The sequence below is a fragment of the Besnoitia besnoiti genome, chromosome V (assembly GCF_002563875.1).
Source record: "Besnoitia besnoiti strain Bb-Ger1 chromosome V, whole genome shotgun sequence".
In the NCBI taxonomy this organism is placed as follows: domain Eukaryota; phylum Apicomplexa; class Conoidasida; order Eucoccidiorida; family Sarcocystidae; genus Besnoitia; species Besnoitia besnoiti.
The window spans coordinates 2,598,380-2,623,790 of record NC_042360.1 but is presented as its reverse complement, the minus strand read 5'-3'; the positions used below and the strand labels follow the sequence as shown (position 1 = coordinate 2,623,790).

Below are 25,411 nucleotides of genomic sequence, written 5' to 3'. Positions count from 1 at the left end.
GGGCGGCTGATCTAACCTGTAGGACACACCTATTCACGCAGTGGAAGGGGGTTAACGCCGGGTATTTCCAGGCTTATTCCCACGATGCTAACGATGGAGCCATCCTACGTCACGCCGAATACGGTACCGTTAGGTTTTGTTGCCGAAGAAGAGAATGCCGGTGTGCCAAGGAGGCCACGTGAGATAAACAGTCCGAGAAGGCAAGGACGCATCTAGAGATTGCCTCTCGACAGTTCTTCGCCACCAAACTGTTCCCTGTCAGCTCACGAGCGAAATCAGGAAATAGCGCGGCACGGACAATCTCGCGCCGAACTCACCTACAGACCTGGAACCCATCGGCTCCGCTTCTGGCTCAGGTTCTTCCATGCCTGCTGGAGTACGATGGACGTTGGCAACACGACTATATATACTAACTTCGTATTCCGTTCACCGCCCCGAGTATCACGAGGCTTCCTGTCTTCGCAGTATCGAATTTACCAGCCATTCAGTAAAGCCCATCACGGCAGCCTGAAGGCCTGGCCTGGGCCCCCCTGAGAGGTTGTGGAAGTCGTGGTGATAGGAAATACTCTCTAACAAGATCAGCTGGATAGGATATGTTTCTTCTGCGAGAATGCTGGGAGCGAGGCATTTCGTGCGGCAGGGGTGTGCGACATGCGTTTGCGGGGCTCGTCGCAGCCAAACCGAGAAAACCCATTACCTGTAAAAAGCTGCAAACTCGTTCCGCTACTTCTGCGTGAGGCGCTGCAAACGCATGGTAATAAGCCTATTCTCTAGAAAAGGCAATGGATAGCGGCGTCGCGTGTGGTTTTCCCTCCCGGTTTGCTCTCCTGACTATCGAGACTTGCTGCTCACGCTCGCATGCACATACGGTGATCAAACTGCCATTGGCTGCCCGCGGAACGCTCGAGCCTTGTAACTCCCTCTCTAACGGAACTACGAAATTCATACGGGACAGCCCGCGCTGCCACACTCGAAAATACGTGTGTCTTTCTTCAGTGAATCATTCCGAAGTCTCTGACCGTAGACGGCCACCCAAACTGTGCGGCGGTCGACGGCCTCCGATGCGTTTCGGTGAAACTGCAACCCAATCTTTCGTTGATCTCGTACGTTTTTTTTGTCCGTTGCCGATAAATTGGCTCGCCCCGAGACGGTTTAGTCATCTCCTGTTCACCTCTTCGATTCAAGAGGGAGAATCTGTGTCGAGACCCGCTGCGTTTGTGCGAAAGCACCGCACGCCGTCACACACCTGTCGCACAGAACTCCACTTCTCTTGTGTATTTCCTCCGAGTTTCCAGTCTGAACTGGACAGGCGAATTCCATCGGGCGGGCCTGCTTGCTGGAAGAATGGACGGCTCGAGGTCACTCGGCAGAGACGCGGGCGAGCTGAGCCCAGCGGCCTCCATGGCGCCTGCTGGCTCCGCCGCTGTCTCTCCTTCGCCGATCCTTCTGCCTGAAGGGAGCTTGACTGCGTCCGAAGGCCCCGGCGCACGTGGAAAGTGCTCTTCGCGTCAACGCCTCGAGCTGTCTGCTTCAGCTTCCGCCACCCTCTCTTCGCCCTCCTCGTCTTCGCCCTCGTCCTCCTCTAGCAGTAGTCACTCTTCTTCGTCCTCGTCTTCGTCATCCACCTCCCCTTCGCTTTCTTCGCAGTCTTCTCCGCAGTCGACACTGTCATCACCCACTTCGTGGAACGCAGTCTTCGCACCCTCGCTTCCCTCGTCCGCCTCGCCCGACGTGGCGGCCTCGCTGGCGCTCGGGGCGTCTCCGTCTGCGCCAGACTCCGGACTCCCCCGCACCGAGCCGCGGTCGCCGAGCTCTTCGCTGTCTTCCGCTCCAGGCGTTCACTTCCCCCTTTTGCCTTCCTTTGCGCAAGCAGGCTCTCCCGCGGCGCCCAGCGCTGCCCGGGCACAGATGCAGCGCCCCAGCGCTTCTTCTGACCCGTCGACGAGCCCTGCGGGGAGGATGGCGGGCGAGAGGCTTCGCGGCAGACCGCAGGTGAATGATCCAATGCAGCGCCACGCGGCAGCCGAAGGGCAACAGCCGCTCGGTTCGGGAGCCAAGCGAGAGAGCGATCTCTGCTCCCGTGCGGGGGAGCGCAGCGCTCCAGGCACACCCGGCAAGATCGCACGCAAATCGATCGCGGAGTCCAAGAAAACGCCGTCGGAGCAAACGCTGGCGGCACTCGAGGCGGTGTCTGCAGCTCGAGCATCGCCCCACAAGACTCCGCCTGACGCGTCAAAACACCCTTCTGGGACTTCACCGTCGGCTGCGTCCCCCTCGGGAACTGCCGACTCCGGGGTGGATCTTACTGTCGCCTCGGAGCGGCTGGACGGCAGTCGGTCGAGACTCTGCGACACTTTGGCTACCGAGCTTGCGCAGCAGCTGGAGATGATTGTGGAAGACACGCCTGGGCTCTTGTCAACGCTGAATCAAGACGCGACAGACAAGAGCGACGCCCTTCCCATTGAGCTCGAAATTGAAGGACGCCTCGGTGTGTTGATCGATCTGGACACGGGCTCCCGACTGCGTCTTCCGCTGTCTTCTCTGGCCCTCCTCAGTTCGAGCTTTTGCTCTGGGGGCGGCGGGGCCCCCTCTGGATCGTCCGGCCTCCGCTTTGAGGCTGGCGTCAGCCAGAAACAGTTTACGTCTATCCAGGAGTTTATCGTGGACACAGTTGTTGGGAAGGCCGCACCGGGGCAGACCGGCGGGGCGGGTGCGCAGACAGCCGGGATGCCCAGGGCGGCGGGACAGTCCCCTGGCGGGCAAAAGAGAACCCGCGACCAGATCGCCTCGAATGCGCGGGCCTATTCCAGTGGAGTAAGGTCGCAGGCGCCGGAGGAGGAGGACTATCTAAGCGACTGGGCGTCGTTGATTGACGACGACTCGAGCAGTGAAGACGACGCAGACGGCAGGGCCTCGTCGCGACTTCGGCAGAGGAAGCGGGGCAAGCTGCGTGTGCGGCGAGAGAGATCGCCTTCGCGGGCCGTCGCGTCAGCTCCGCCGCCGGAGGCCGCCGCGTGGGTCCAGTTGCCGATTCAAGCGACGGAAGAAGAATATCACAGTCTGTCCTGCATGCCGGACACAGCGATTCGTGTGTCGTATCCTCACCCGCGGTCGCTTCCAGGCAGCCTTCTTCCACTAGGCGCCATTTGGAAAAGCAATCAGATGACTTGGAACCTGTACGCGGGTCAAGACAGCGAGCAGGAGTGGGCCGACGACGCGGCTCGCGGCGGCGGTCCCGACGAGGGGTGCTCTGCGTGGGGGGACGACGACAGCGGAAGACGGCGCGTCGACTGCAGGCTGGCGATCAACATTGAGCACCACCCGAACCTGAGAGAAGTCGTGCGCGATTTGGAGCGGAGAAGCAAAATGGGCGGCAGGCCCCTCACGGGGCAAGGAAGCCAGGGCCCCGTGATGCGCAGAATTCGAAAGCGACAGAGCTTCGTCCATCCCTGCGGAGTGCGAATCGATCTCACCGAAGTCCGCATGGACATGGGCGGCGGTGGCAAGGGCCCTGGAGGCAAAGGCAGAGAGCGGCTGCTTTTCGAAGTTGAAACGGAGTTGAACTCCGTTCTTGTCCTTCAGGTTCGTAAGCGCCGCCGCAAAGACTCGCGCGCGAAAGACAGAGGAGCGGCGGGGCGCGCACGCCGGAGAATAGTGACGCGGAAAGCAAAGCGCCGGCCTTGCCCTCAGTGCGACACATCACAGCAGTGTCGAGTTTACCCGGGCAAACCGCAACTGATCGAAGCATGTAGCGTGATGTTTTTTGCTCTGCGGCCTCCTTCTGTGCAACGCATGCGGCTCGCGAGGGGCCCGTCCCACCCTGTAAATCTCGGTGTTGACAGGGGTTTTTGGCTAACGAGCAGCCAGGTAGCCGCGCACCCTGGCTTCCAGTGATGGCGCACTATACTCACAGAACGAGGCGTTGGGGGGCGTGATCTTTTCACTCGAAGGCCAGGACTGTGTGTCTCTGCAGCAGGGCGACCTGCGTGGCCGCATGCTCCACTCTCTGTTGTACTACCTATTGCAGAGGCTGTCTCTGTGAGGAGTTTCCATTTTTTGAGAGTGTGTACGATTTTGTTGGTGGCTGTGTGTGTGCTGTTTGTCTCTTCTGTCCACAGGCCATACAGTATAAACAAATGACAGGGGACAGTCTGCCCCTGCTTTCGCTCTGCGTCTCATTCCTTACGGTTTTGGAGGATTTGTCTGTGCACCTAAACGCAGTGCTTGTCGCTGCGTCGTCCGGTTCAGGGAGCTTCTCTCAAGCCGCCGGGTTGTTGACAGGTCCTGCCTTGTCGCCAGCTGGTGAGCCGCGCTTCGCAGATCTCTCTCAGTGTTTCCCTCCGTCTCCGTCGGTGGCCTTATTCAAAGAGTATTTGTCGCCGTGTCTGCCTCTCATCGGAGATTACGCGTTCCGAGCTGTGGCCAAGGAGCTCGCGAAGAAGGGAGAGGAGAGGCTGCAAGACTACCTCACGAAAATTGACGTGGATGAGAAATCGCTCTACACAAATGACACGGTGAGTCGCAGACAGCGAGCCCCGAAACGGGCGCACAACACACCGCCGTCGGGCCTTCCTTCGAAAGAAATCGTAGATGCGGCGAGGCCAACAGAGTTTTGACCGCGTGCACCAAGGGGAGACTGATCTCCGCCAACCGCATGCGGGCCGACTTGCGTCGGCGACCTTCCTTTGAATATTTTCTGGGAGCCAGAGCCTAGGGGGTGGCTGTTTCGCGTCGCGAATGAAGGCTTTTTCTACATTGTCCACGAGGCCCTCCGCCTTGCAAACGCGCCCTGTCGAGTGCGGGGCGGTTTCTTGGGATTAGACAGCACCGCGAGGGCAGCACACATGTTGCGGATCGCGCCGTGGGAGTTGCAGCTGATTCGTCCACGCGTGCATTTCAATCGCACGGGACGTGCAGTGCGACTCCTCTTTGCCTTTCTGTGTCTTGCGCGTCTCAGGTGACCATCGTCGGGCCCTGGGTGCCGTGCCTCAACGAGGAGGGTCGCCTGGAATTCGCTGTCCCTGTCGCGCGCCCGAGCCAGCCGTGAGTGGGCAAGACTCTGTGGGGTTGCCTTTGCTCGAGCGTTTTTCCTCCTACTGTCAAAGTGAATTCTAGACGTTTAGGACCCCCGGGGGGGGGGGGGGGGGGGGGGGGGGGGGGGAACGCGTAAATCAGATAGTGGGTTTTCGCTTCATGGGCGGCGAACTGGCTCCGCTCGCGAGCGCGCTTGTGCGGGTCGACGCCAAGGTTTTGTGTGGTCGGTGCTTGGCGGACTCACGACAACTTTTTGTTTTTCTGCCACTAAAATTGTAATTTCTGAGTGTCAGGGCTATGAGGAATGAGCGCAACGGTTTCGGCTGTTGACGCTTCCCTGAGCCGCGCGCGGTGCCTTTCGCGATTCGAGTGCAAACGCCCGCGAGCCCGATCGCCACTGTGGCAGCACACGTTAGGATTGCTGTTTCTGCTCCAGCGTGTGATTTTTGGAGTTCACACCATTTTCAAAGAACAGAATCCATTGAAGGCACAACACGGCATGCATCTCAGCCGACAGGCGCGACCGTGGGTTCGAATATGTTGCCGCGTGTGTCCACGTGAATCCAAACGAAATATGGAAACCCGCCGCACTGGCGGGATCGTCCGATCGTAATGATCGAAAGGGAAACATCCACAGATGGAGGGTATAGTCACCAAGGAAACAAGTCGATAGTGACTCCAAGCGCTCACTCAAGAGTCGAGTTAGCACGACCGCTGTTTGGCACTGGACTTACGGTTTAGGGTGCAAACGACATCGCCGCTCTGCAGACACAACACAAAAAGACCCCGTGCTTCCTAGAAACGACTGCGAACTCCTTCATGTACAGGGCCTGGGAAAATAAAGCTTACATGCTTGCAAAGCAGCCGCATAACGCCAGCGGCACAAACGCGTCACCGAAACAGCGAAGTCACAGTTTTCATGAGCTGTCCCAGAGGACATGAGCGTAACGCCATAGATTTCGGGGGACTTGTGTTGCGCCGCGAGACTCGGGGCTCCCCATCGATCTGCAAGAATCGACATTTACCAGAAACGCGAGTTTCGGTGGGGGCTATCCCGCGTCTTTTCTCCTGTACTCGCTTCCACGGTCACACACACACGTGACCGCCTGACCAGAATGCTGCTCCGAAGAGGTGGACTCAGCCTCCCTCCCTCCATGTACGCTTGCGCATTCAACTCTGAAGAGGGGCCCCCAGAAATGCGTCTCCTCCGCGGTTAGAAAATGAGATTACATTTCGCTGACAAGCGGTTCGAGTGGCGGTTGTTGCTCCCCCCCTTCGGGAAGTTCAATAGCTGGTACGAGATGCGGTAGCAGCGACACAAAGGAAGCAAGCGCATATCATTAGGACGAGTATCCACGATGGGATAGCATCGGTGGAAAGCAGCCAAAGCGAAATCAGATGCCAGAGACAAAATTTGTGAAGTCGGTCGCTCCGTCGAAACGAAACTGAGCGGTCTTTCCCTCGAGTGCGCGCGTCAGACAGCGGCGCTCCACGCTCGCGACTGCGAAAAGTGAAGATCGACACTGGTGCTGGGAGCACTGTATCAGAAACAAGACAGGAATGGAAATCTGTTCCAATCGAAATACGTTGCCGTCTGGGTGCTGCGGTGTTGCCCTTCGTGGCTCGCGCTGCATGTAGTGATCCATGTGTGAGTAATTTACACGTGCCTGCAGCGATGCGAGAGGCGTGAGTTGCGCCTCAGTCGCATCCCCAGAAACTGCTAGATTTCTGCTTGACTAACGAAGCCGCGCGCAGCAGTGACGGCGCAAACGGGAGCAGCGAGCCAGATACGTGCGGCCGTGTGAGATTGCCCAGCCACGTGAAGAGGCAGTTTTTCTTCTGTGGCTCTTCCGGCCTTCCTGGGTTAGACCGCCTTGAAGCGTGTTTCTCACAAATCCCACCAAGCTGCTGTTTTCACCCATACGCCCTTCAGACAAAGCAGGCCGCGTTGTGGCGGTGTCTCTATCTGTTGCGTTACTGCGTCTGGCTTCCCCCCCGTGCGCGCCTTCATCGCCGATGAACCTCTGCTGTGACGCGGTCTAGCGCGACGTTGAGATAGCGGAGCATGGAGCCCACAACAGCCCGGTAGTCGAGGAGGGGCGTGGCTCTGGCTGGCGGCGCCTGCGTGCCGACCGCGGGGACACTCTCGAGGAGCTGCCGGACGCGTTCTTTGCATGCTTCGGGGCTGAAGGTACTGCAGTCCAGGGGAACCCCCAGATTCGTGCTTGCGCTTGACTGGCGCCCGCCCCGCGCTCCCGCCGGATCTTTTCTGCCGGCCTCCTTGCCGCCTCCTCCCCGTTGTTGAGGAGACTCGTCGCCCGCGGCCTGATTCGGAAGGAGCTCGGGAAGGCGCGGAAGGTGCGGGACCGCAGCACCAGGCGCCCCCGACGCGCTCGTATGCGCCAGCAGATGCCTTCGCCTTCTGCTCTTGGTAGAGATTCCCTTCCCTCCTCCCCCGTCCGCGCTGCGTGTCTGGCCTGCGAAGACGACCCGTCTCTCGCGAGGCTGCCGTGGCCTCTGCGAAGCGCCTCGCTCTCCACCGCCCTCGGATCCCTTCGCGTCCCCTGCGCTCGTTTCACTCTGCACGGAGACTCCGTCGCCCCCCGCCCCGTGGTCCTCAGAGCCTGGGCTCGCCCCCACGCCGGGCGCAGCCTGCGAGAACAACCGCTTCAACGAGGCGAGCTGCTCTTGAACTCGACAGGCGGCGGCTGCGTCTTGACTTCCTTCCGGCGCGTCGGTCGCAGGCCCCGAGGCCCCGACAACTCCCCCCCCGCTTTCGTCCGCTCCGCCCCCCTCCGCTCGCTTTCGGGACGGCGAGGAGTCCCCTCCAAAGTCACTGTCGCTGCTGCTGCTGGCGCTGTCGTCGCTGCTGTCGTAGCTGCTTGACGAGGTGCCGCTGCCGCTCTCCTCGCCGTCCGAAGTCGCTCCATCGCTAGAGTCACTCGACCCGCCCGAGCTGCTGCTGCTGCCGCTCTCGTGCAGGCGGACGCGTTCTCTCTTGTGCTTCGCCTTCCCCTGGCGGCCCTTCTCAACGGCAATGACTGGAGGTGCCGGCTCTGACGCCGGAGGCGACGACTGAAGGAAATCCGAGTCCTCGAGGACGGGCTCGATGCCCTTGTGCGTCTTGCGCAGACGCGCCAAGGCCGTCACGGGCGTCTCATGCAGAAGAACTGCTTGCCGGAAGTGGCGTTCACGCTCCTCCTCACGTTCCTTCCGCACAAACGAAGGGGCGAGCTCGGCGGACTCCATCGTGACCAAGCGGTTGACGGAAATCTGACCCGTCAGCACTTTCTTCCTGAGCTCCTGGTTGTTTTCTCGCTTCAAGTTCGAGAGAAGCTCGAAGAACCGCTGCTTCTGTCGGCGCGAATTCAAAGTCCTGTGCTGAGACATGAAGGCCGCATTCACGGCCTTCGCGCACGCCTCCCCAGTAGAGAAACGGAGGCCCCGCAGCATCCTTGCGACAGGATCTTCTGTCTCGGACGCCTTGGCTCCGCCGTCGGTCGATTCAGAGGAAGCGGAGTCTCCTGTCCTGCTTTCTGCTGCAGCGCCTCCGTCGTCTTGCACCTTGACGACTGGGGCGACTTCTTCTTTGGCCGCCGCCCCCGGCGTTGCGGACGCCTTCGCGCGGCCTGCGCCGGCCGCAGCGGCCTTCGCCTCCTGCGCGAGCTCTCGAATCCCCAGGCGAAACGCTTCTGCGAGGCGATCAACGCGCGCCTGGTTGCCTGCGTGCCAGTCCGTGGAAGCGGGTTTTCGAGGCACTCCCGCTGAAGCGGCGACGCTGGACGCCGCCGCACCGCTAGATGGCCTGCGCGACGAGGTGGCTGCCGAGGCCTTGACCCGCGACCCTGACGCGGTCGCTGCAGAGGCCCCGGCAGTCGAGGCCCCGGCAGTCGAGGCCCCGGCAGTCGAGGCCCCGTTCGTCATCCCTCCGTCTTTCCTGACTTTTCGAGAGAGGAAGGGGGCAGAGAGGCCGTCTGCGTGCCCTGTCGATCCTCCTTGGCGGACTGGGCGCTTGGATTTCTCGTGGTCGCGATCCTCCGTTGGCGCGTGCTCGGGTTGCACGCCTTCGCCGCCACTTTCCTCGTCGCTCTCCGCGACAAAGTCTCCATCTGAATCCTCTTTCTGCCCTGCATCGCTCGAAGAGGAAGCCTCTGCGGCCATCGCGGCTGCTGCGGCTCGCGCGACGCCACGCGCTGCCTTCCGACGCTTCCGTCCCCGCTCGGCCTCGGTTCCATCTTGCCGCTTCCTCGACTCCTGCGTCGTTTTTTCTGCATCGGTGTCGTCGCCGCTACGCGCGTTTTCACTGGCGCTCCCCGTCGCCGCCTCGCCTTCCGCTTCACGTCGCCGTTTCTGCGCGCGCGACGGCGAGCCCTCCTCCTTATCCTGGCGCTCTGAAAGCGTCTTCTTCAGCAGCCGCCCAGCATCTCGCTGCTGCGACTCCGAACGAGGGCCCTTCTCGCCTCCAGAGGCGCCGCCTCGCCGCGCGTCGCCCCCTGCCGCATCCACCTCGTCGGCCGAGTCGTCTCGGCGCTTCCTTCGGCTGACCACACCGCTCTTTCGTTCCGCGCGCGGCGTCTCGGATTCCCGCCTCGGTTTCAGCTTCTCCGTCACGCCTTCGCGCTTCCGGCGCCGCTTGCCTTTGCACTTCCAGCAGAGAATGGTGAAGTCGCCCTCCGCAGGGAACCGCCTCCAGACGAAAGGGAGCTGCGCGGGCGCGAGGACGCGGACGGGCGCCTCGTCTGTCGACTGAAGGAATTCAGCCAGCGGCAGGAGCTCGAGTTCGGGGAGCGGCGGGCTCGTTCCGCCCGCTGGCGCAACCAAGGCGGGGTGGTACGACGCCGCCGGACCATGAGACCCCGGGCCCCCCCCCGCCTCCCCCTCGGGCCACGCCGGAGGCGAGATGTCGTCCGGAGGCGCGAAGGTGCTTTGACAGTGGCAACAGAAGAAATGCCGCACGTCGGGATTCCGCGCACACTGGTACCTGCGGTAGGCGGGCACAGCGGAGCGACTCCCCCCCCCTTCAGGCACGCCGCTTCCGGTCGCGAGCGCCGATCCCTGCTCGCCTTCCTCGGCGCACAAGTCAATCACCGGCGCCTTCGCGACCCCGCCGGGGAACTCCGCCGCTGAACCTGGAGAGGGCAACTGTGGAATAGGTGAGTCTCCCGTGGTCGGCGAGGCCGCTGCCGCGGAGAGAGAACGACTGATTCCCTTGAACCGATAGACGTCTGCCAAAAGCGAGGGATGGAAGCCGGTCTCGATCTCGTGGCAGTGCCGAAAAAACAGAACGGAGGGCATTCCCGCGCGGCCTGCTTCCTCCGGTGCGGACGCGGCACCGGCGCTCTCTCGAGCCGCGTGCTTCTCTTCATCCTCTTCGTCTGCCGCGCAGCGAACGAGGGGCGGATACGAGGTCCGAAGCCTCCACTTCTCGTAGCGCTCCACGCGGACCTTGGCCTTGATGCTTTGAATGGGGTTTTCGTCGCAAAAGTTGATCGCCGGGATGACCTCGAAACGGCTGTAGGATTGCAGCGGCAACGCCGGGCAGGCCTCCTTTCGAAGATCCCGAGGATCCCAGCCCCACCGACACAGAATGCGGCCTCCGCCGCCGCTCTCGCCGTCTGCATCCTCCGCGCCATCCCCTAAGTCACTCGCGTCTGACCCTGGAAAGTATGCGACGATCTGCGCCACCCAGTCTCGCTCGCCCGAGCTCTTAAGGCGAACCCAGTCCCCGAGATAAAACGTCTCGCCAGCTAGCTGAAACAGACACACGGGGGGGCTTCTGGCGCCCCGACCTGATCCCGCTACTTCTCCGGGCGACGGGGGCGAGGACGGGGACTCTGGAGCCTCCAAAGTCGGTCCCGTCAAGTCCTCCACCTCAGGGCCATCTGTCCCGCCAGACTCAGCTGGGGGGAGGTCGCGCTCCGGCCGAAAACCGGGAGGCAAGAGCTCGCGTGCAGGGGCGACCTGACACCCATAATTCTGTGAACCGAGCATGGGGACCTCCAGCTGCTGCGGCGCCGCATACGGGGCCTGAAGAGACACGGCCGCCGGCTGCCCAGGAATGGAAGGCCCCGCCGCGAGCCCGCCAGGAATCATCGGCGGAGAAGAGGAGCGAGCCACGTATTGCAGCGGAAGCTGCGCTTGCCCAGCGACGAAATGGACAGATGAAGGCGCTTCAGTCTGCATAGGCGGAGGCAGAGGCGCTGAGCACACGAGCAACTGAAAGAAGAAGACTGGCTGGATCGAGAAGCGGCGCTGAGGCACGGGAAGGTGGTGCTGTCATCCCTGACGAGGATCAGACGGTGAGCCGCGACTTCATCTTATTCTGGCAGATTCGTCCCGGTTTTGGCTCGCGTGGCCTCACGAGTAAGCTCTAGCCCCCAGTCAGATGCCGGAAGAAATCTGCACTCGGTCAGGGCTTCGAGGCTTAATTCAGTCGCGAGTACGAGCCAACCCGCGAGAGGTTCCTTCGCCAAACTTGCTGCGTCTTCCATGCAACGTTCTCACAACGGCAGCTTCCAGGGGTTGAAACAACTCCGAGACGCAGCGAACCCGCCCAAACTGTTCACCAGCCATGCTCGAGCTGAGAAGTCTGAGCAACCGTCCTCGAAGCCACCAGACAACTGGGGCTGCGCCCGTGTTGAAAACAAAGCGATTCAAGGTGTGTGCGGGTCGGCCAGAGGACCGGAGAAAAATTGCCGTTCGCAAAGTCTCTTTCCTCGGTGGCAGCAAAAAGCTACGTCGCTCTCTGTCCCTTAACAGGGTGGATGGACTTTTCGCTGGAAGGTGTCACCAACTGAAGGAGGACTGAGAGATGTTAAATGCGTCGGAGGCGCCGTAATCTGTTTTCTCCCCTCCCTCCTGTCCGCGTCTCCAGCACTCCACTATGGCGACGTTCGGTGCCTGCAATGCTACACAGCAGTTTCCAGCTGTAAAATACGCCGAACCAAACTTGCGTGCTTTCCAGGGGAGCAAAGCGCAAAACTGACAAAAAAAAAGAGGAACTTATCTCTGGTTTCCGCTCTGCCCCACCTTTTCTTCAGTTCAGGCGGGCCGACACCACGCAGCAGTCGGCAAGCTCTCCCACTTCAGCCGTTGCTGCCAGGTGCGAAGGAACCGGTTCCTTGGCGGGCTTCGAAAAGCCGGCCACGCGTGCCATGGTCCCTCGCGTGAAACTGTGCTGTTTCCTGTCATACGATGGCAAATCCTTAAACGCCCTTAAGACATGAACAGAGATTTGCATGTTCCTCTGGCCTTGTCAATACACCTCATATTCGCGTGCAGTAAAGGCTCTTGTCTGGCCTGGGAACGCCGTCGGCGGTCCGAACTGAGATTTTTGCTGTGCATGCCAGTCGCATGCCGTTTGACGGATGAAGAAGCCATGTCATCAACCATCGTTTTTGGTGAACCCGGATGGAAGTGAAGCCCCCGTCTCAAGCTTTTCAGTTATGATCCTGCTGAGGTGTACGGACACTTCAGTCTGTGCGGTACGCAACACGCTCGTGTGAAAAAAAATCGGCTCCGCGCGACGCTTCATTTTCAAATACGTGCTCTGCTGAGTGAGGTGTGAGAGCCCAGCTTGCGGCTTGAGATCTCTCTGCCTCCTGCTTACTGTGAGAGTGCTACGAAGCTCTCTGCATGCCGACAAGCCAGGTTTCCAGCCGCCTGTGCGGAGTGTGCGTGACCAAGAAACTCCCGAGAGCGCCTGGGCTAGGTTATGGGGCGAGAGTTGGCTCTCGCGCAGCAGGTTTCACCACGAGCCGTGTTCGCTGTGGCCTCTTTTGTGCCGCACGGCTGCAGGTCAGAAGTCAGCCATGACGCCTGTGGCGGAACTCCAGCTCCTGGAGCGCAGCTCGAGATCGTGCCGTCTAATTCCCCCATCCCCTGCGGAACTGCGTCTGTCGGTCGTCCGCTTGACAGCGTCCACGCCCGGTAATATGTCTCGTGCGCACGCGCGATGGAAAACTTAAACACGCCTCCAATGGGGCGAGCCAAACCAGAGATGGTGGGCGGCTCGCCTTCCGGCTCCGCACCGGAGCAGCAATTACTTCTTAAGAAGCTCATGCTGCAGATGCAGGAACAGCAGCGGCAGCTGCAACAGCAGATGCAACAGATTCAGCGCCTGCAGGTGGAGCTTGCTGAAAGATCTCAGAACTCTCCCGGGGAGAGTGACAGCTGTCGCGCCGGTCACACTGCCGACTCGCCCCAGGGTGGTGCTGGAGGGTCGTCTACATCGTCGGCGCCTTCGGCGAACTGTGTAGGATCTGCTTCCTCTGCAACGGCGAGCGCTTTCGGGACAGCCCTCCCACGTAAAGACGCGTCCGCCGCTCCAAGAGAACTCGGCAGTGCAGCATTGCTGACAGACGTGGCTGCTGCGCGTGGCGGTCACCGCAGTCCCAATCTGCAGCACCATGCCCTTCCAGCGTCGTTGCCTCGGCATCCAGGAGTTCCTCTCCGACCGCTTTCTAGACAGCAGTTCGTTGCAGATGTGGTCGCCGCGACGGCCTCAGCAGCAGCGCCTGCGGCCCTGAGCCCCAGGCATTCAGAGGCCGCGTCCGTGTCCGGACCCCGGATGATGTCCGCCGTCCGCCTTTGGAGGCCTCCCTTGACCGCCCCTGTCTGCATCTCGTTTGTGGCGCCAGCCTCTTCTGCTTTCGAAGCTCAGGAAACGACCTCGGCAGCCTCGTCAGCCTCTTCTGGCCGCATCCCGCCGATGCCGCTGTCTGCTTCTTCAAACAGCTCCTCGCAGGAGATTGCGTCCTGCGCGCCACCCGCCGCGTCCTGCGCGCCACCCGCCGCGTCCTGCGCGCCACCCGCCGCGTCCTGCGCGCCACCCGCCGCGTCCTGCGCGCCACCCGCCGCGTCCTGCGCGCCACCCACCGCGTCCTGCGCGCCACCCGCCGCGTCCTGCGCGCCACCCGCCGCGTCCTACGCGCCACCCGCCGCGTCTCGTACAGCCCTCCGCGACCTGCGTAGCGACCGTCCCCGGTCGCAGGGCCCGTCGTGCGTGCCGCCAGCTAAGGCGACGGACGAAAGAATCCTTCCGCGTGTGGGCCTTGCCCACGACGCCCTACAGCGGGCGCCCTCCGCAACCGTGACCGGCGCGCCGGCTGTCGCAGGCCGCACAGTCCTCCTCTCGGCAGAACTTGTGCGCGGAGCTGAGGGGGGCCAGAGCCTGCAGTGCCAGAGTCTGCAGTCGTCTGCCACAGGGGGACTGCCTTCGCGAGCACTTCCACAAGGCACAGGCGCTTGTCGCGCCGCCGCGGGGGGAGCCACAGGCCGCTCCTCCACGGCGACTCCGCCTTCTGCGGCGCCTCAGGGGTGCCCGCCTTCCGGCTTCCGGCCGTCTTCCCTCGCAGGTCGAGCCCCCCTCCGCGTTCCCCGCCTGCCCCCGGGCCTCCGGCGGCGCTCAGCAGGGCCCTTGGTGGCCCTGCGACGCCCCGTCAGGCGCCGCCCTGCGCGCCGGAGGAGGCGGAGACAGGAGAATGTGCCCGCTCGCCAAATGGATCGAGAACGCAGCGCGGCGAGTCTCGTTCTGAGCAAACCGCGAGGGCGCGCAACGCTCGGCCTGCGCAGCAGCAGCGTGTCGCTTCCCGAGACTCGCCTGCTGTGGACGCGGAGGCCACCAAAAGTGAGTCAGGGTGTCTGGAGCGGAGGACCCTCCCTGCAGAGTTTGGCGCGGATTTCGAGCTGGTTGAAGAAGTGCTGAAGGAAGCCAGGGCCTGTCTCTCTGATTCCCCGCCCGCTGCGGTCGCGGGCCGACACCAGGAGGAGGACGCAGACTGCGACACGCTCCTCCAGGAGCTGCTGGGTGGCGTTCCAGGCTCCGTGGAGAAGGAGAAGAAGCCGCGCGCGCGGCGGATGACGGAGAAGAAGGAACCTAAGGGGCGCGGATGCACGAAGGGCGACAAGAAACGCGAGGAGACTCCGGAGCTTGGGGAGGGGAGAGAGCCCCGCGACAGAGACCCTGAAACACGCGCGGAGGAAGGCGGTCAAGCCTGTCGAAGGACCCGGAGAGGAAAGCCAGCTGTTTCCAAGACAAAAGATGAGGCAGCACGCGACGGGCAGGCTGCAGAAGCTGAGTCGATGCTGCACTTGCCTGAGGTGACCTCGGGGCCTGCCTCAGAGACAGCGAAGCCGGCGACTCCGGGCGGGACGACTGCCCTCTCGAGGCCGTCGGACGACGCAGATGAAGATGCGGAGGAGTTCCTTACGTTCATTGGGGCGTCGCCGGCGCGACCGAGTTGCCGCGGGCGAGCGGCAAACGCGTGGAGAGGCCACCCATACCCTCTCTGTCCTGTGGCCGCTCCGGCTACACGCCACCGAGTCGACTCTAGGCGTCAGGCCGTGTGCATGTGCAGAGGAGACAACGGCTCCTCGTCTCCTTTGTCATCCTTGGGGCCTTCATACTTCTGTCTCCCCCTGCGCGGGCCTGCTCACCACGGCCCGGGGGCGTCTCGCGGCGTACCGCGGGGGCGGCGCGGCCGGCTCCACGACCGCAGTCGGAGTGCTTCTCCAGCGGTATGCAGTTCGCGGTATTCCCTTCCGTGCTCGCCCCTCGTACGAGAGGAGCTAAGCTCACGCGTGTCTCCTTTTCCGCCTCAGCCCCCGTGCTGTCCCTTGGGTGCCCTGGTTCCCTCCGCTGCGTCGCCGTCGTCCTGCCTCTCGCCTTTGCCTATTTCAGCGTCTTCTTCGGGCCTCCGCCCCGGCGTGGCTCGCCGCGGCGGCAGCGGGACTGACCTTGCCTGCGCGGGTGCCGCTCCACTCGCCAGGAAGGGCCCCGCCCCGGTCTTCGGGCGATGTCCGGGCGGGCACGCTGTCTCTTCGCCCAGAAGAGAGAACGAGTCTTTTTCGCCGCGTCCTCGCGGGGCTTCAGGCCGCGGAGGGCCGAGGGACTTCCCCAGACGTGGAGTGGGACGAGGAAGGGCCTGGCGCAGGGAGGAGAGGCGCCGTCACCACGCGTCGTTGCGTCCTCAACAAAGAAGCAGGAGCTGCAGCCCTGCGCGACACGCGCGCGATTCCTCTCCGTCCTCCCCCTCTTCCTCTTTCCGTTTCCCGGCGGCACGCGACTTTGCAGGCAGCCGGGCGCCGGCGGTGGCGCCGACCGCCGGGACCGACCTCAGCGTCTCCGCCCCCCCTCTGTTTCATCTTTCTGCCCTCGAGACTACGTCCACCTCTGCAGGGGGGCTTGGAGCGTTCCCCGCCTCGACTTCGGGATCCCCACAGGTGAATGAAGAATGCGGCATGGAGGAGGACAGCAAAATGCAGGTCCTCCGCCACGAGCTGAGGATCGCGCTAGCGGCCTCGTCGAGCGTCAAATCTGAAGCTGCGTGTGCAGCGTCTGCTTCGCTCTCGCGGGCTCCGGAGTCCCCCGACAAACGTGAACAAACCATAAACCCTTCAAAGCTCAGTCCATCTCGGCATGCGCCGTCGAAAACGACAAAGGCAGGTGCACCAGTGAATGCTTTTTCCGCTGTGCCTTCTGCCTTAGGGAGTGTGACCGCTGCTGCAACGGCTCGGAAGGCTGAGACGGCTGAGCAACACGCGGCTGCGACATCCTCAGCAGCTGCCGACGCCTCGCAGAGTGCCTCAGCTAGCTCGCCGCCACCACCGCCGGGGCAAGGTGCTGCTGAGAGCGGATGTGGGGCTGTGGAGGTCGAGAGAGACCGCGCGAGCGGATCTACTCGCACAGTTGTCGATGCAGAAAAGAGGCCGGGCGCCCCGCGACCGAAGGCAAGGGCGCCTGCGCCCGAGCGTGAGCCTCTGTCCGCCCCGGGGGACGACGCTGGAGCCGCTCAACGGAGCGCCGGCGAGACAGAGCGAACGTCGCCGCCGAGCCGCGACAAGACTCCTGATGGTTTGCGTGGTGTACCTACGCCCCACGCGGCGCCGCGCTGTGCATCGACAGTTCGCTGCGGCGAAGGCCGGGGCGCGCGCGTGAGGCCTTCGGCGGGGCGCCCTGCGGCAGGCCTTGGGCCGGTGAGCAGTGAAGCGTCGAGAGAGAGCCGAGGTTACCTCCTCTCTGCGGATGCGCGCTTGCGCTCGCGAGGGGAGGACGGACTGAATGCATCCGTGCGTCCAGCGCAGAAGTGCGAGGCTTCGCGGCCTCCTCTCGCCCAGGCTCGAGAGGAAGCCGCGAAGAGACAGCCCTGCGCGGAGGCTGCGCCGCACGTGTCGCCCGACCTTCTGGCGTATGCGTCTCCTTCGCTCACCTCCTTGTCGCCTTCTCGTTCTCCTGAGGCGGCCTCACGCGACTCTCTCTCTCCCTCGAGCAGACCAGCGGGGGAAGTCCAAGAGGCACACGTCGAAATGGCGAAAGGAGAAGGCAACGCAGGGGTTCGAGGTGCGGCGACCGAGGGGGACACCCGCGACGGAACGCGGAATGATTCTCCTCTGGTCTCCACAGCTCTCTCGCCTTGCCGGCATGTGCCTCCGCCGCCGGAGCGTGAGGCTACGGGGTCGGTGGAGGAGGAAGCATCCGTGGACGGGAGTCAAGAGTTCATTCCGGGGGAGGGAAGCAGCCCACGCACCCAAGAAGGGGAGTATCGAAGTGCGCGAGGCGTGCCTCCTGAAGCTTCCACTGCGAATGCATGCACTTTGCCGCAGAGCCAAGCGAGGGCGACTCTCTCGGGGAAGGCGCCTGCGCCGGCGGACGCCCAGCCGCGCAGGAACAACCAGAGAACCGGCGAGCGCACTGCGAATGAAGCAGAGGGGAGCGACGCATGCGGGCGTGCATCGCCGCATGCGACGGGCGACAGCGAGGCGGGGCGGAGATCTCCAACTGGAAGCCAAGACGTGAAGACCTCGAATAAACGGAGTGATGCGAGGTCTGTACCGGCGGCTGAGAGAGACACCGAGACGCAGAAACGCGATGAGCCGGTCACGCAGCGAGAGAGACCGGTGCGGGCCGCCAAAGAATCGAGCGAGCAAACTGTCGACGCGTCTGCGGCCATGCAACTGTACCATCGGGAGTTGATGCGAGAAGTCGACTCTTGTCTGCAGGCCGGCCGCAGTGTATCTGCATCCTCAGCTTGGGCGCCGCCGTCCGCGTCCTCCGCGGCCCTGATTCTCGACTCCCAGCCCTCAGCGACTTCGCATTCGGCGGCTTCCTCCCACCTCGCTTCATCTTCCTCGGCCCTGCCCTCCTCTTCATTTACTTCTTCCTTGTCTTCTACTTCTTCCTCATCACCTGCGACGCCCTTCGGTCGCGATACCTTGCGAGCAGCGGCTGATCCCGACAGCATGGCCTCCGCGACGCGGCAGAGCCTCTCGGCGGCACCCGTCCAGCCGCTGTCTCCTCCACAGCCGGCGGCGAGGGCTGTGTATCCGCTGTCTCCGCTGGCGGCGAAGGAGCTCGCAGCGGGGGGCGCGGGGAGTGGAGGCCTGTCTCCATCCGCGCGTGCGGGCACCGCGGCCGCCGAAGCGGATGCGCAGGGAGACTCCGCTGGGCGGAGTGCGTCGGCGACGCGGCAGGAAGACCAGCGGCAGGAACATAGCCGGAACAAAGCAGACGTGGATGGCGACCCTGAAGAGAAGGCGGCGGTCGCGACGCCCTCGCATGGAGGAGAGCGCACGCAAGAGACTGGCGAGACGACGTGGGGTCGCGTAGGCCGTGTTGCACAGGGCGGCGCAGCGGAGAAGAGGAAGGGAAGAAAAGAAGAGGAGACACAGGCAAACGGGGCTGCCTCGCTGGAGCAGGAAACGACAACGAACTTAGTGAACAAGAAGAGAAAAGAGAGGGAAGACGGAGGAGAGAAAGCGCGACCGCACGGGAAGGCACCCAGGAGCTACAAAGAAGCAGACGCGGTGGCGAGGGAGCTCGCAAGGTCGTCAGAGGGCGAGAGAGACCGGGGCCCTCACAGTCAGACTGGAGCACCCGCGAGGGACGCCACCGCGGCGGAGAGGACTCAGAGAGAAGGGTGCGCTATCGAAACAGAAATGCAGCAAGGTGTGCTCAATGTAGGCAGCAATGTGGGATCCAAGTCTCGCACGAAACGGACAGCAGAACGTAGCCACGAGAACGCAGAGTCGAAAGGACTCCGGAAGACCAAGATGGCCAAGAGAGACGGGCACGGCAGAGGACAGGCAGGAAGCCACGCAGCGGGAGAGGGGCCCCGCGAGGAACTGGAGGCCCCGAATGGCGCTGGCGACACGAAGGGCAGCAAATCCGTGGAGTCGAAACGCGGACGCGCGGTCAAGAAAGAGGGACGCGGCAAGCGACAGCGAGCCCCCGGGGTGGACTGCGCTGGAGATGGAGAGAGAAAGCCTCAGGGTGAGGGAGAGCGAGGAAAGCGAGACAAGGCCGAGGCAGGAGGCGGCAGGAAAGAGGCTGGCAGAGTTCCTGTCCGCGTTATCGAAGACGATGACTCTCACGTCAGCGGCGATGCGACACACGAGCCTGAGAGACGGGGGACTCAAGCGCATGTGCGGTTTCAAAATGGCACGGCCGCGCATCCGCCCGCGGCCAAGGAGGTGATTGTCATCGATGAGGACTCTCCGGACATGCCAGAACTCCGCGCTGAGCCGAGTTTGCCGGCCTCCTCCCAGCGGGCGAAAGTCCGAAGCAAAACTGGATCTGTAGCACACAAGGCGGCGGCCGCTGCGGAGCTCGCGCACAGTAGAGATCCCTCTGCGGTTGTGGGCTGGTCGTCGGCGAGCGCCAAACCGCCGGGCACTGGTCTTCCGGGGGGGACTGTCCCTTCGTCGCCCGTTTTGTCCGGCAGCCCGTTCAAACGAACCTTTTTCCCGTCTCCTAGAGTCCCTGGCGGCTTCCGCCTGGATGTGCCGGAGGGCGAGGCGGCTTTTTGCTTGGTGTGGGGTGCCCACCCTGCGGAGGCGCGGCCGGGGCCTTCAGCCCCCGACGGCGTGCCGTCGGGGAGGCCGAGCGCGACCCCTGGCAGCGACGACGCAGGAGCGCCGGCGTCGCCGTCCGCCCCTCAGAGCGGCTCGGGGGGCGTCTGCCCCCTGCACGGGCCCAGCGCCGGGGCGGCAGCGGCCGGCGGCAGGCGAGCGGGAGAGCGGAGGGCGTCGGCGGCGGCGGAGACAGGGCGGGACGCGGCGGCCGAGCGACGACGAGCCGAGGAGGCTGGGCCCAAGACACCCGGAGGGAGCTCCTGTTCCTCCTGCTTAAAGATCGTCAGTCTGTTCAGGTGAGGGCGCCGGAAATTCGAATCCGCGCTTTTTTTCAAGCGCTAAATTCGAACAAAACACTCTCCTCTGTTCGCCTGAACTGGGAGGCGACGGCCCTCCCTGCGTGTGTGTGCGTGCGCCGCGGCGTCTGGAGGCAGGTGACTTTCCATGCATGTAGGCATATTCCTTTTTTCCATGCATGCGTGCGAATGACGTGCGCGTGCATGCCTTCACAAAAGCAGGCGCCTGTGAGTTATATGCGCCGCGCATGCTATGACACGCGAGTTTGCCTCGACCAACGCGTTTGTTACAAGCCGTGTTAGACTGGCGGCAGAGCCGCGCGCGGCAAGTCTCTCGCGTCTGGCGGTGTCTCCTCATTCTCCCCTCCTGCCTGGTGTCTCTTCTCTGACAGGCAATTTTGTTTCGCTCGGCGTGCGCCCGACGGCTCTCTCCAGCCACTTGGCCTGGCAGCCGCTTCCTCGCAGCCGGCCCCGTCGAGCCCCACCCGCCGCGCGTCGTCCTCAGCTTTCCCTCCTCTTTCCTCCTCCGTTTCTGTCCCCTCGTCGACTCCACCCTCGCCCCCCGGCTGGTCGCGCTGGGTGTTCTCGCCGCGGCAGAAGGCCCTCGTGCGGAGAGGTTCGCTGCTGCATGTGCATTGGCGCTTCGCCAGCGGAGAGCCGAAAGCAGGGCTGGGGCTGGCGCCGCTGTCTGGCAAGGGTCGAGAGGCGCGGAGTGAGCGGGCCTCCAGTCGCGCGCAGGGACCCGAGGCTGGCGTCGCTGCAGAGACGGCTCCTCCGCGGGACCCTGCCTCTGCGTGCGCGAGGACAAAGCAAAGCGGAGGCGCATCGCGAAAAGGAGGGGCTGAGTCAGGGGCCGCGGAAGGCGGGGGGGGCGGGGTGACGGTCTCGCGTGCCGCTCCATCCGACTCGCAGAGAGGCAACACTCCGTTGGGCGAGGCCGAAGAGGGGCGAGAAAAACCAGGCGCGCCTGAGTCGCCTCTGAAGCTTTCCAGCCTCGTCGCAGGCTGGAGCGCCACATACACCTGCCTGGAGGGGCACCTTTTTGACCGCGCCTACGATGAGCTCGAAGCTGGACGATGGTAGGCTGACGCGCGGCATTTTCTGTCTCCACAGAGTCGTGGAAGGCGCGCGCCTCGTCTGCGGAGTCTCCGCGCAGGGAGCGGCGCAGACACGCGGTTTCAGCGGGCGTTGCAGCGCCAGGGAATGCAGGGGGTGGGGCGGTATGCGCGGCGATGTGTCTCGAGACAAGGTTGAGAAAAGGAGGAGGAAGGGGAGGGTGACGTTGTCGAGGTGCCAGGGGCGGAAACGGGACATCCAGGGACGCGCGGGGGAGGGGGGGGGCGTCGGCTCACACGGGCTCGGGGCAGAGGCACATGCCTCAGTCGCACAGAGGTTCCGGTGCGATTCGTCTGCCGGTGTTGCGTCAGGCCGACAGCGAATCCGTAGAAGAGCGCCTGCCTCAACAGGCCTTGGGAGCCTGGAGCGGAAACCGTTTGTTCTTCGCGTCTGTGGTGTGTGTCTCGCTGCAGGTGTTCAGTCTGCAGTGCAGCGGCGCTGCTGACCTCAGCGGCGAAGCGGCGGGCGATGCGCCACGACCGGCATGTGAGGACCCCCAAGCCACGGAAATTTGAGCACGGCAGACACTGGCGGGAGTCCTTCGGCCGAGACAGGCAGGCTCGCCTTCCTTAGGCGAGAACGAACCCTCCAAACGAGCTGTATGCGACGGATTTCTTCGCAGACGACACCTCGTAATAATGGCTGCACTTATTTGACTTGTCTGCGTCTGCCCTTTCAGGTTGAAGAGAAGTTTCGGGAGAGACAGCAGAAACTCATTCAAGAGGCGCACCAGCAGTTCGCAGCGACAGCGGCAGTCATCTCCGGCACTCCAGGTGAGGCTGAGGATACCGCTTTCTCGTCCATGCCGATTTTGCGAGAAGGGCCTGGACGGTGAATGGGGCGTGAGGAGGGGGACGGCGGTGCCTCTTCCTGGTAAGACTCTGAGGCACGGGGAGTCGGCCTCACGTCCACATAAGTCACAGACCTAACACAGGCAGTCTAAATCCATTTTCACGCCTCCTGGGAGCCCCATAGCTGAATCATCTGGAGTAAATGTGTAGGGTGTCGTTTCGTCTTGGTATATGCAGCGGGGCGTTCTGTCTCTGCTTTTTTGTTCGGCGATACCTTGACGCCCATGAGCGTGGCGGGGGGCGAACAGCTGTGAGGTATATTTTTTTCTACGTGCATTGCTTTGCTCGAAGGCCTTTCGGTCCTCCGCGATTTTTTTGCATTGCTGCTTTCTTCTCTGTGCTGGCCGTCGATGTGCTTTGATACGCCGTGTGCACTACCTCGACGCGTCCTCTCTCTTGTGCTGGGGTGCCTCTTGTGCTGCAGGGACCGGTGGCTCAGGAGGCTCGCGGCCGATTCCTCCGTGCATGGCCAGACGGCGAGGCGTCGCTGGCGCGGTCCCCTTTGCGACCGCGGTCGGCCAGGGCCCGGCGCATGCGACCGGGCGAGGTGGAGCCTCCAGGACGGAGGCCAGCGCCGAGTGTTTCCGGCACCTGTTCGCGGGACTTGACAAGGATGTGCAAGGTGAGAGAGAAAGATCCGCCGTCGATGTCTACGCCGTTCATCTCCTTGTCATGAAGCAGCGATGCCTTTTTTGTGTGCGCGCCTCGCTTGGCGCTGGCAGCAACCTCGTCGCGCGGCGTCGGCGCGGGCAACGTTGGTGGTTTAGCTCCGCGGGCATCTGGGCAGGAATAGCTCAGAAAGCGGCTCTTCACACAGGGGTGTCGCTTTATTGCCCCTCACTCTCTCATGGCATTCTGCCAGGCTGCTTTCGCGGCCAGGCCGGTTGGCGAGGTGTTATGGACCCTCACGGAGTTTGCGGGGTTTTGGCTACTTCTCGTGTTTCGTGTCACAGCGGAGTTCCTCAACTCGGTGGCCTATCTCGACAAAGAATCGATTTACGACGTCGCCTGCCTTGCCTGCTTGTTGTGTCTCCTTTGTCCTCTGTTTTTCGTTCGCGTGCGTCTTGCTCAGAGCGGCTGCGAATGCAGGCCCAGGAGGATGTACGTCTCTTCTCCTCTTCTTCTGGCAGGCGCAAGGAAGCGGCGAAGCCTCCAGGCAGTCCCATTGTGTCCTATGCCACGCAGTACCCACCAACTGTCTCTGCGGCGGCCGCCGCGACCGCAGCGGCGTTTGCAGCCCGGGCGGCCGGAGGCGCGGCCACGGTCGGAGGCGAGGGGTGCGCGGGTGCGGGGCGACGAGACGCCGCCGGCGCAGAGAGCACGCATGGCGGCTCGGGCGAGCCCGCGGCTGCGTGTTCAGGCAAGACGAAAACAAGCAAAGACGAAGGGACAAGTTCGCTTCATCCTGCTGCGAGGGAAGGCTCCGGAGGCGAGGGCGGCGAAGACAGGGGAAGCGCGTCCGGAAAAGCACTCACAGAAGAACAAGCTCTGGCTGTTCGTCGGGTACTCGCATGCAAGCAGAACAGTGCTTGGTACATTTTGCAGGTAAAATCATTGAAGGCATTCCTACCCCTTTCCGACATGTGGATATCTAGCGTCCTTCTGTTTTTGCTGTCCTATTGGCTTATTCATTCTTGCTCGATGAGGCCTCCGTCGTATGAGGAACCGGCTTCAAAAGCGAATGCAGGCGTGAGCAAGGATGAGGGGCTTTTTGTCTTTGTATGTGGTTCAGATTGAGCAGCCCTCCAAAGAGACGGCGCCGCACGTTCTCAGAAGTCAGGCTCGGGCCGCGTTCCGACATCTCGCACTCCTTGTTCACCCAGACAAAAATCCGCACCCCAGAGTAAGCTACCCAGAGGTGAAAACATAAAATGCTGGTTTCCTGTATCGACGTATGAGTCTGTGTGACGTCGTCGCACGCGTAGCTTTAAATCCTTGCGCCCGTAGATCTTCCTCCGGATGCATGTATGCGTAGAAGTCGACGGGGGAGCCTGCTGTACGGATGCGGTTTCGGGAAGGAACAAATGCGGAGTGCATCGAGGAGCCGGTGACGCTGGGCGTCGGTCCTGAGCTTTCTGAAGAGCGCAGGTAGCGGTAACACAAAATTTGGCGGACATCCTCTCATATGTTTAAGTGTTCCATGCTTCGTCTTTTCTTGCCTCCCAGGCAGCAGACGCAATGCGTGCGGTGACCGGCGCGTTCCAGCAGATCGCTGGCAAGCGATGAGAAGGCGCTTTGAAGGTCTTTTTGGTTGCGCCTTGGATGCCAGGACCTCAAGTACCAGCTTTTACTAGCTTTTTGTCTTCTTTTCGTATTCTGAATGGTGTAGCATTTGGAGTGGGAAACCTGTTCACGCGGTGCTTCGTCAAGTCGAGCGTAGAAGATGCGTAGCCTCCGTCAAAAGAGGAAACAGGCCAGCAGGGAAAAACATATTTGTTTCGCCGTTTATGACCGACCTAGTCATGTTTTGTTTGTTCTGTCGTATTCACGGAAACAGGGGACACGAGTTCTGTACTTACACTTACTTGTATGTTGTATATAGTGTGTGTATACACCCCCGTCTGCGTGTTTGGGTCTAACTGGTTTTTGACGGGATGCACAGAGACGGCGTGCTTTGTTACAAAAGCCATTTTTGAAGCGTTTTGCGGCTTTGGGAATTCTCAACATACTCTTATTCAGCGATCAAGTTTTGGTCTCCGACTTCGATCTCGCCCTGCGCGCGTCGCCTGGCGTTGCCACATACGCACGTGTATTCATGTTTATATTTGGTGATATGTGCGCATATATTCGTGAATACATAAAGCCGTATGAAGTGTCTCACTCACGGCCCAGCGTCCTCCGGACTATATTTGCTCTGCGGGCGCCCCGGCGCTCTTCTGAAAGGGAGACAGTCAGGCGGCCGCAAGTTTCAGCGTTCCCGGTTTCGCCGACCTAGCCGCCGAAGAAGGAGAGCACAGCCAGTACAGAGTACTTTCAATGCTTCTGTGCAACACCGACACTGCGTGGAGCATCATGCCATGCTTAGCATGCAAGGAGCCGTGAGTTGCATCGAGTTGCACGCATACGCAGAGCCCGCCAGAGTTGTGAGGCACATTGCGCTGAACGTTTACGTATGCTTATATACACTTGTATTTAGAATGATGAGAGGGGGATATGGCATATACCGGTTAACGGACACATCAGGATATGCAGCACATGCGCGCGAGCAGAGAACCGTAAACGAATAGATCGATGAAGTCCCCCCCTTCCGAACGCCTTCTGTAG

General features: G+C 62.3%; 3 protein-coding genes across 3 annotated transcripts; 2 read left to right on the top strand and 1 right to left on the bottom strand.

Annotated features, from left to right (window-relative positions):
* Positions 1-1,344: 1,344 nt before the first annotated feature.
* Positions 1,345-5,047, top strand: BESB_061990 (mRNA capping enzyme, beta chain protein; the record flags this gene model as incomplete). Its single annotated transcript, XM_029364613.1, has 3 exons — positions 1,345-3,582; positions 4,119-4,514; positions 4,958-5,047. 3 exons carry the CDS (start codon positions 1,345-1,347, stop codon positions 5,045-5,047), a joined length of 2,724 nt encoding a protein of 907 aa, XP_029219321.1.
* Positions 5,048-7,041: 1,994 nt separating this feature from the next.
* Positions 7,042-11,217, bottom strand: BESB_061980 (transcription factor s-ii (tfiis), central domain-containing protein; the record flags this gene model as incomplete). Its single annotated transcript, XM_029364612.1, has 1 exon — positions 7,042-11,217. The coding sequence occupies one exon, from the start codon at positions 11,215-11,217 to the stop codon at positions 7,042-7,044; it is 4,176 nt and encodes a 1,391-aa protein (XP_029219320.1).
* Positions 11,218-12,988: 1,771 nt separating this feature from the next.
* On the top strand, positions 12,989-24,373 carry BESB_061970 (uncharacterized protein; the record flags this gene model as incomplete). Its single annotated transcript, XM_029364611.1, has 9 exons — positions 12,989-14,473; positions 14,608-20,180; positions 20,573-21,259; positions 21,710-21,782; positions 21,976-22,069; positions 22,572-22,769; positions 23,220-23,692; positions 23,880-23,990; positions 24,314-24,373. The coding sequence occupies 9 exons, from the start codon at positions 12,989-12,991 to the stop codon at positions 24,371-24,373; spliced, it is 8,754 nt and encodes a 2,917-aa protein (XP_029219319.1).
* Positions 24,374-25,411: the final 1,038 nt, after the last annotated feature.